Genomic DNA, 10,044 nt, shown 5'->3' with positions numbered 1-10,044 from the left:
CACTCCTTTCGAATGGCTGATATTTTTACCACAGTTCTAGAAAGAAAATTACTTAACATTCCTAATCTGGGGACGCACTTCAGCTTCTCCTCCCCAATTATCAAATTAAAAGGCAGCTTGTGTAAACCCTGCTCACAAGGCAAAATGTAGAACTGCTACAGACGCAGGGAGCCCTTTCAGCAACAATCAGAGAACTTCCTTAAACTAAGAACGAGCTTAAGAAGCTCGATCTCTTGGAAATTTCCACCATCCCACCGCCCTCTCCAGAAGGCGCATACCAGTTCTACCCTGTCCCCACTAAGGAGCTTAATATGATCTGAACACAAACTCGTTTGCCACTCATCACACAGCAGGCCTATGATCTCATGCTAGGAAGCGTTTCTAGAAAACCAAAAGCTACCCTATTTTCAAAAAAACTTTACATTGAATGAATCCCATCTGCCTTAAGGAAAAAAAAAATCTGGCGATCAGGTAAATAATCTTTCACCTCCTGCCCTATTTTGCTGGTCTGACCAGAGAAGGTGGTGGTGGGGGAGAGGTAAGGGAGATGTCCTGAAGGCCAGAGGGATGGCTCTGGGGCTTGCTGTCCCCACTGTGTCCTTTCCACTCTCTTGAGTGACATCCCAGCCAGGTGTTCAGGCCAGGTTGGGGGTGGGCCCCAGCTCTGATGGCCTTGGTGGAACAGGTGCCCAGGAGCATCTGACCTTGAACAGGTCTCCAGGAGCATCGGAAATGAACAGGAGGTGCTTGTCCCATGTTCCTCGGATGCCTCTGCAGTTTATTCCCAGGCTGGAGTAACAGCGAAAGCACAGCCAGAGTTTCCTCCTGGGCCCCAAAGCCTGGTGGCCAGGCCCTGGAGGAGAACCCAGTGCGCATCAGGGGACCAACCCCAGGCTCCTATTTCCACTTTTGCTGCCAGGACGGTGAGTGGGAGGAAGACAGGCAAGTGGCTGCTGGGGTTGCATAAGGAAGATTTCTCAAGGAGGAGCCCAGTGATTAATCTGGCAGGAATTTGTTTCAACACTCCCTTCCTCCACCCCCCCCCACAAAAACAGCCAGACTCAAGATGCTGATAAGAATTCTTTTATGTTATTCCAATAAAAAATACATTCATACAGAAATATAACAATCTTGCAAAAAACAATTTCAAATAAAATCTTGTAAAACAAAATTTTACAAAAATCTTACAAAGATTTTTTTTTTAGATAACAGGGTGCTTCAAAAAAAAAAAGAAATTTCACTAATAGAAATTTTTTAACGTCAAGCAAAAAGTTTCTGCTTGATTGAGGCTCAGTTATCACCTGAACAGAATTGTAATTCTTTATGTACTTGCTTATTATGAAAATTACAGGCATTGACATACATGGCACCCAGCCCCACCCAATCAAACCACTACATGGTGTTTCATAAGTGAGACAAGCCAGTGCAAGTTTTTTATTTTTTGTCTTTTGTTTACCTTCTTGCTTAATGGAACTGTTATGGCTAAGCACACAGCAGGGCCAAAAAAGGAGTTTTTTTCCAAAATCCAGCAAATCAAGTGTCTGGATTTGGAACAGCCAAAAGAAAAAAGTGCATTTTCCCCCTCAGCAAAATGATTTCTTTAGGTAAGTGTATCCATCAGCCCAGATTAAAAAAAAAAAAGTTATATGAGCTTTTACCGTTGCTCATTTTCAGGAAGATCAAACAAAATACCAGCCCAGCCAGACTCATGTGTATATATATATATATATATATATGTGTGTGTGTATATATATATATATATATATATATGTATATACACACACATATATATAAAGAGAAGATCCACACCCTCGACCAGCAGCTGCATGGAGGATCAGCTATCCATGCTGCGGTATGCCAATTCGGGGAAATTACTTGTTGGAAAAACTGGAAGAATCTCTGTGCTGGAAAAAAAATAGCTTTATCTGCATAAAAAATGCTCTCAAAAAGAATCTGTGATTAGCTTACTTTTAGGTTAGATCTTCAATAAGGCTGACATTCAAAATCAAAACCTTAGTGTGTCTGAGACCAAACAACCAGCGGGCTAGTATTCTGTTCATGGCAGTTCTGAATGGCCAAGGGACCCTATAACAGACCCGCCAATTACGATGAATGACTTGGCAGTGTGGAAGAGATCTGATGCCAAGGGCCTGTGGCAAATTGTTAAATTAAAGATAAAGCCTTTATAAAAGTTATAGTTTTCATTTTTACCTCCTTTATGGCCATTTTGAAATAGGTCTTCACAGGCTGTGGAATTTTCTAGCTATACATTCTAATTTCTCCTTAAAAAAATATTTATATATTATTCATATATATGTATATATATATACACACACACACATACACATACTATACACACAAATGTACATACACAAGAATTTCGCCCACTTTTTAAAAAAGTAATATACCTTCTGTGTTACCAACAGATAGCTAGATAGATACGCGAGAAACTTGTGCCTTTTAAGCAAATACATTGTTTTTTAATACTTCGGTATCTTTAATACATGTGAAAATGTTACATATTAAACACAGCCGGTGTATGCTCTGTACAAGTGTTGTGCAAAGTCTATACTGAAGTCTCACCCTCAGGGTGGCAGAAATGGTCTGATTTTCCAATTATCATGTGTTTCCCACTTGAACACTGACAGTCAAGTTGTCTAAGCTATTGAGTAAATACTGACTTGTTTGGGGGGTTTTCATCTATTTGACTTTGTGAAGTAGGACCTTAAAGAGATATTTTTTTTTTTCTGTATTAAATATTGATACAGTACAAAGCCAGGTGAAAAAAGAGCCTTAATAAAGCATGCATCACCCATTCCCCTGTATGAGACCCCCACAGGAGGGGCCACTTGCGTAAGGCACCATTATTAAGATCTACAGTGCATTAACAGCTAGAAAACCAGAAATGAGTCCTCAAGGCATAAATAAGAGAAACTTAGCTGCATGAGAAAACAGTTTCTAAGCTTTAGTGGTTTTATCCACCCAACTGAGAAAAATTTTAGGTTCTGAGTCTAGTGGGACATTAGACCAGCGATTCCCAGCCTTGGTGTCCCGGACGCCCAACTCGTGCCCAATGTCTCCCAAGGGCATCTTGAAATTCTCCAAAAAGATAATACGAATTCGGAACCACTGACAAAATAGTCCTACACTGCACAACGCCTCTCTAGAAGGGGAGTGTTATGAATAAATCCAAGGGGCGGGGGTGGGGGGGGGAGCATCATGTATTGCCAGGCCCAGATGGCTAGGGGGTCACCTGATTCAACCAATCGTTATCTTAGCTGCTCAGTGAACTTGGAACCAAAACGGTAGTCCTGATTTAAAAATGGAAAAGCAGATAATTCCCCAGACCATGCATTACTTTTGTCTTAGAAGGAAAAGTTATCCACGTGTTATGTTTGTAGGTACACAGCGTATACAACAGGTAACAAATGAACTCTGTCGCAGCAAGCAGCACCAGCTACTCACTTCACACAGCTGAACCGAACACCGAACGCTCCCGTCACACACCGAGGGGGGAGGGGCTCTCCCCACCAACACCCACTCGTCACTTGGGGTCCTGACTGCCCACGCCTGCCCTCCGCATCTTCCCTTCTTCTTGTCTTTGTTTTTTCTCTCCTCTAAGGCGCAGACACCCCCTCAGGAAATGACAGATGGTCATCTCGTCTCACAGAACACGCCTCACACACAGAACATTCAAACTCTGTTTTTTTTTTTTCTGTCTCTTGCAGTCTCGCCAGGGAAAGGACGTGCCTCGTCACCCAGTCCGTAGGAGACCCTCCACATACAGCCCACCCACCACTAACATTCTCAGTGCACATGCTCACGGCAAAGGCTTAGGGACCACTCAGAGGACAGGTAACCAGTGGCGAGCCGGGGCCACCCAGACACCACACACCCCGGGTGCCCTGCCGCTTCGGACGTGACTGTTCTCGCCCTCGAAAGACCTTCCCAGTAGGTCCTGGAGGCGACCAGGCAGGGTGCAAAATGGCTTTGGCTGGAACATGCACCCTCCTTCTGCGGCCGTCTCAGCCTGGAAGCCTTTTTAGCCCGCAGGAGTTGCCGCTCTGCCCCCTCAGAGGTGTCTCTTCATGTGCAGGGCCAGGTGGTCGGACCTGGAGAAACACCTGTGGAGAGAATCGGGGTCCCAGACATCAGTTCTCCTGCCCGACCCGTCACAGACCTCTGCCCCGAGCTCCCCAACCTCAGCCTCTCCCCAGGAAGGTGCACTCCCCCCCGCTGAGTCACCCTATCCTCATTTGGGGCAGGAAATTCCAACGGACAGAAGTATCTACATCAAAGAGGCCACCAGTGAGTTCCTGGGAATGTCACTGGACTTCACTACCAGGCCTTCAAATCTGAAAACCGATCAAGGGTCGCTCCTCGGAAAGTATGAACAAAATCACTCTATTCTCAGGCACTCAAGTACCTGGGGCTTCCTACCCTGGACAATGGGCAAACAAGAGCCTTTTAAAAAAAGTCCTGGGCTGAAAAGAGAAATGCCACTGCAGGCCCAGAGGACGGCTGCCCGCTGCAGGGTGGCGGCATGCCTGCTCCTGGGGATGGCACCCCCGCCCCTGTGGTTCATGCACGTACCTGTCACAGTGAGAACATTTAAAAGGCTTGGCACCAGTGTGCTTTCTGAAGTGTCTGGTTAACTCATCGCTTCTTGCAAAACGCCACTCACACCCTTCCCATGAGCATCTGTAAGGCTTTTCTCCTGGGAAGAGAGCACATGACAGGCACGCCATGACTTCACTGAGCACTGAGGGAGGGGCCCCGCGACCCCAACACACGGCCTGAGAGTCCTCTCAGGAGCAGGCTAGAGGGACACTGCCCTCAGGAACTCAGAACACACACCGGTTAGGGCTGGGAGCTGACCCTCCCAAGGTATCAGGCAGGGGCTCTTTCCTGACCTAGCCTGGGGACTCCCAGTGCTGGGGGACGGACCCAAGCTTGGCAGGGCCGCATGACTGTGACCAGAGCCAACATGGAAGAATGACAATTACTCAGACTGGAGAAATACTTCCGAGGTGATGTGTCAGGCCACTGGACCCACAGCCTTGGCCAGGCCTGGGTTTTTACTGCTTTCTCCATGGAAACGGTTTCTCTCAAGCACTTATTTTGTTCCTTACTCACTTCCCCGTGGAATGAGGCTCTGTAGTTTCCTCCGGGAAACTACATTTCTCCAAAACCGAGGTCATGAGTTTCTGGGAAGCCCCATTCCAAAGCCTTCAAAGCACTTTCTAAAGGACCTGCAAGACACCCAGTTGACTTCATCCCTTGGCCATTTTACAAATAGGATTTCACTAAAGGTGCTACCTGAGAAATTAAAAAAAAAAAAAAAAAAAAATTCCCACAGCTAGTCCTGAGTGTGCTGCTGGGACCATCGGGAGCTGGTCTAGGGCACCCGGGTCCTGATTCCAGCTCTGCCTTGAGCTGCTTTGGGAATTCCCATCTCCTCTCATTACTGGCAGCATGAGATTCTGTGTGACATGACCCTAAAGACCCTTCCCAGCTCTAAGATGTCTGATATTCCAGCAGTTATCCTAGGCTGTCATAGTAACTTGAAACGGAACTATTCTCCAGATTGTGATATTTCATTAGGAAGTTATCATTGTTTTAAAAACTGGCATCAGAAAGCAAAGGCAGTATGACATGCAGAGAAATCCTTACTAGGCGCCCGCCGACGATACCGCTTCACAGTCGATAGGGCCAGCCAAGACAACCCCCAACGGTGGCTGGCACCCATGTGTGCCACACGGCTGGGCCACCCCCTCCCAACCCTCGAACTTCATGTCCACAAGTCAGAGGCAACTCCACATAACATGATGCACGGACACTGCCGACTGGGCACAGTGGGGCCACTATAACCCAGGTGGTTGGGAGTGGGCAGGGGACTGGGTGTAGACAAAGAATGTTATTTACCTCTTGAGTGTTTAATCAGAAAGCGATAAACCATTCATCGGGCACAAAAGTCCAGTCTTTCAGCGCCTACTCTGTCCTCCCCAGAGACCCAACTCTTTTGAGGGGGGGAAGAAAGGAGGTGAGGATGTGTCTGCTCAGACAGCCTCCTGCCCAGCCCCCTCCCAGGGCGGGTGAAATTCAGCAGCGCCCCACCGCCCAGGTCGCAGGAGGGACTGACCTGTGTGGGTGCGCTGGTGTGCTTTCAAGTGGGAGCTTTTGGTGTAAACTTTCCTGCAGCCATTAAAGTGGCAGCGATGCACCCGCCTGCGGCCGTCGGGGGAGGCGTCCCCGCTGCCCTTGTCGCCCGGCTTCCCTGAGGTCCCGCCCCGCGCCTTCCCGGGGGGGTGCAGCTCGCCAGGCACGCAGCCCCACAGGTGCGAGGGCTCCCTGCTCAGTTCTGGGGAGGACGGAGGCGTGGAGGTGACCGAGGAGCTCAGATTCCCCGAATTGACCAAGACTTCGCTGATGGGGTCAGAGGTAAACTTGGTGGTGGGTGAGAGCTCCTCGGAGCTGTCGGAGGACTCGCTGCTCACATCCGAGTTCAGGCTGTTGGTCTCCAGGTTGTAGCTGAAGCTGGGGCTGTGGAGCGCATCCTCGGGTGGGCCAGAGGACACCTTCAGGTCCGCGTCCTCCTTTTTCTCCCGAGCCAGGATGATTTTGGTCCACAGATCTTCCTGGCTGTCGAATTTGATCTCGGAGGCTGACACATAGCAGGGCTCGCTCTGCAAGTAACGTTCCAACTCCAGACAGGTCTGTGCAAAAGAATCACAGGGAGGCACGTGATTGTGACCACACCGAAAACGGAACCGAAAGCACAATTCCAAAAGAAACAAAACAAAACATGCAGGAGCCAAGGGCAGATCAACTGTGGCCTTGCCACTATAGGACTCCGTGTCTGTAGCAGAGCGAGAGGAGAGCTATCTCTAAGAACGGGACACGTTCAGAAGGAAAACCAGGGCGAAGCCTCTCCTCGCTTCCCCGAGGTGGACCACAATGGCCACAAATGGCTGATGGCCACAGAGGAGCTAGTTTCTGTTAAGAGTTACAGTGTTGACGTTTCTAATGAGTTTCTGTTAGCCACACAAAGGACACCAGCCTCCGACACCCCCACCCCCACCCAACAGGTTTAACCAGATTATCTGACAGCCTCCAGAACCCTGTGCATGAAGGACACCCAGGCAGCCTGCTTCTGCGGGCCTGCTGCACGCAGCACAGTGAGCTCTGACATGGCCATATGTCCCCCCTGGAGAACCGCTGACAGCACAGGCCGCGCCCAGCCGGGGTGGATGCAGCCAGGGGGACGTCTAGGGTCAGGAACATCAACCGAGCTGCCCAGAAGCTACCCGTTTCCTGTGGAGGAGCCCAGACCTTAGTAGGCTTTCAAAGAATGCCATTCCCAAGTGCAGGGCCATGTGCACACACAACTTAAATGACTTCCACAGTGGTCAGAAGAAAACAACAACAGGAGTGGAGAAATGGTTCCAGAATGGCCATCTGCTTTTGTAAAGGATGCGGGAGGGGAAATTCCTTTCCCGGCCCTGCTGGGAGTCCCACAATGGACGAGAACTTTATCTGCTGGCCAAGAGTACAACTGTATGAGTCATCACTCTATTTCTTTCACGCAATGCCAAAGGAGACTTCCTTTTGAAATTCTGACCAGCGGCCAAAAAAAGGACCCAGTTCAAATATACATGCAGTGTGTCATGGACAGAGTGCCCCCCCCCAGCCCCACAACCAACCTTTCCAGAAGCTACAACTGCCGAGACACCAGCATCCCCTCTCCCCACCATCTCAAACTTTCTAGCCACTGGAAAAGAAAAACGGTAGGAAACATTTTAGGATTAAATTATGTCTGCCTTATCTTCACTAGGATCAACTGCCTACATGTCCATATAAGGTTGTCTATACAACTGCAAGTCTACAGATTTACATTGCTACAGCAAACGCCGCTCTCTTTTTTAAGGAAATCATTTTCAGGGCTAGCCAAGCCCACCCAAAGGGCTCAGGCTTGCTTATTTAGCAGGGTGCCTGCTATCAGAACATATCCTTCCCTCCTCCCCGCCCCCCCCCCCACTCTTCACACCGCAAGCAGGAGCAAGCAGAGGGGGAAAAAAACAATCATTGTTTTCTTGTTACCCCTAAAATTAAACGTCTAGGTTACAAAGCACCCTCCAGTGTTCTGAGGAGAGACTGGCAAGATATTTCATGGATGTTCCAAAGAAAAAGGAAAGCATGTTTACTGAGACCTTGTTAAACTTTAATAATCTGGCTAATTTAAAATCCCCATTATGCCGAGGAGCACTGGGGACCAGAATGAAGCTCTCGGGGAGAGTTTAAAAGCCTCTGAAGGCAACCCAGAGCTCACTCAGCCTGGCTTGTGGCCCGAATCCCAAATGCCCAAGGAAACTACTTAGATCGATTTCAATCACATCCTAGGAAGCTTCTTTAGGAGGAAAAGCTGGGAGGGGAGAGGGAAGGGAGGGCTGTGAACAATGAGGCAGGCATGTGAAGGTTGTTCCACTTTGCATTTCATCCCCCTTAAAAGCCTTATAAGCTTTGAAACCCACAGAATATATGAGATCTGCTAATTCACTTTGTGACAAAAAGCAAACAGCCTAGTAGGGCAGAGACAACCCCAAACCCTCCTTCTCTCTTTTAAAGACAATGGGACAAGTGTCAGAATCTCTCTTCTTTCAGGCAATCCTAACGCAGAAGGGGGAAAAATTAAGTTTTTTTAATGTCCAATGCCCAAAATTCCAATTCCACTAAAAAATGCCAGAAACAGAGACTCCCCTTCCCAAACTGAGACTAGAAGCAATTCGGACAGGCTCATTGTCATATGACTGATAAGTCACTGGTTGTGCAAACATTGGGGTTTTTTTTTCCTTTTTTTTTTTCTGGTCAACAAAAGAAGCAGGTAAGAAAAACAAGGCAGATGGAGGCAAATCTTAAGGATTCCAAACGTAAGGAAACGGAAAATGGCCTGGTAGAGAAAAGGAGCTTGTGGGTGTTTCGCTGGTGAAATTCTTAAGTAAAAAAGAAAGAAAAACCTGTATGTACAAACACCAAAAAAGCAAAACGAAAACAAAATCCCTTAAAAAAAAGAAAAAATAGCCTTGGCAGTCCATGCAGGTTCATATGACCAGGTCCAGCTGTGGAGAGCCTGGAGCTGGAACAAGCACCAAACTTCTGCCAAGGGCTGGGGCCGAGATCAGGCCGCGGAGCTGGGTCTACGCTCGGGAGGACGGTTCAGTAGCCCCAGCAAACGGCAAGAACACGGGGAGCGCTCGGCGCCGCTGCGCCCCACTCAGATGACAACTCCGCTCCACGCTCTGAAAGGCCCCTTTAAAGTGCCTTCTGCGCCGGAGGCACAAGTACGTTTTAACAGTAATTATATTTAAAAAATTTTTTTTAAAAATTTTACCCAAACCATAAAAAAATAAATAAATAAATAAAAAGAACTGCACTTCCAAGCACACACCGTCCTGCGGGTGCATGCACGCACTCCCTGCTCGGCGCACCGGGGCACCTGGCCCACGAAAATCCCTATTTACCTGTTGCCAATATTCCTCCAGGGAGGGCAGAGCCGAGAAGTAACCAGTCTCGTGCACAATCTGGAGTTCCTGGAAGATGCTGCACATTGGGAGCACATCCATGTCGGGTTGGAAGAGACCGTCCCCGCTGCTGTAAAAACAGGGAGGCGTGCGGTCTGCAGTCGGGAGCGCGGCGGCCGTGCCTGCAGCGCCGGGGAAGTTCATGCAAACTCAAGTGCGCAGCGATTAGGCGCCGCGGGTTCGCGTCCTGGCCGGAGCCCGGAGACGCGCTCGCGAGCCCGCACAATATTTGCAAACACCGGACTGACTGCAAACGTAACCCCTGCAAAACTTCCCTATTCAAAGCTCCGCTGCCAGCCTCCCCTCCTCCCCGCCCAGCTCCCCCCGCCACCGCCTCCCCACGTGACTCGCCCGCGCCCGCCCCGCGCGCCGCCCAATCACGCCGCTCCCGGCCCGGGGGCTGCGCGGAGATGATGTCAGCTCCGGCCAATCGCGGGCGGCGGCTCACCGCAGCCCCGCCTGGCGT

At 49.1% G+C, this 10,044-nt stretch overlaps 1 protein-coding gene across 3 annotated transcripts; it reads right to left on the bottom strand.

The window, feature by feature from the left end:
- Window positions 1–3,595: 3,595 nt before the first annotated feature.
- Window positions 3,596–9,829, bottom strand: KLF6 (KLF transcription factor 6). 3 transcript variants are annotated; one of them, XM_081560558.1, is made up of 4 exons: window positions 9,519–9,829; window positions 6,143–6,716; window positions 4,594–4,717; window positions 3,596–4,124 (listed from the first exon to the last, which is right to left on the bottom strand). In XM_081560558.1, exons 1-4 carry the CDS (start codon window positions 9,720–9,722, stop codon window positions 4,073–4,075), a joined length of 954 nt encoding a protein of 317 aa, XP_081416684.1. In that variant the 5' UTR covers window positions 9,723–9,829; the 3' UTR covers window positions 3,596–4,072. The 3 variants fall into 3 exon arrangements, with proteins under 3 accessions (XP_081416684.1, XP_081416686.1, XP_081416685.1); XM_081560560.1 differs by having other exon boundaries at window positions 6,269–6,716; XM_081560559.1 differs by lacking the exon at window positions 4,594–4,717.
- Between the last annotated feature and the right edge of the window lie 215 nt (window positions 9,830–10,044).

The sequence above is a fragment of the Giraffa tippelskirchi genome, chromosome 13, assembly GCF_054371585.1.
Source record: "Giraffa tippelskirchi isolate mGirTip1 chromosome 13, T2T-mGirTip1v1.2.pri, whole genome shotgun sequence".
NCBI lineage: Eukaryota > Metazoa > Chordata > Mammalia > Artiodactyla > Giraffidae > Giraffa > Giraffa tippelskirchi.
This window is presented reverse-complemented; position numbering and strand designations above follow the sequence as displayed.

Excerpts from the sequence above, each read along its gene's own strand:
- KLF6 (XM_081560558.1), bottom strand. The coding sequence starts at position 9,722 with ATGAACTTCCCCGGCGCTGCAGGCACGGCCGCCGCGCTCCCGACTGCA. Across the intron at positions 6,717-9,518 it reads TGGAGGAATATTGGCAACAG|ACCTGTCTGGAGTTGGAACG; the intron begins GTAAATAGGGAT and ends TCTTTTGCACAG. Across the intron at positions 4,718-6,142 it reads ACACCAGCGCACCCACACAG|GAGAAAAGCCTTACAGATGC; the intron begins GTCAGTCCCTCC and ends CTCTCTTCCCAG.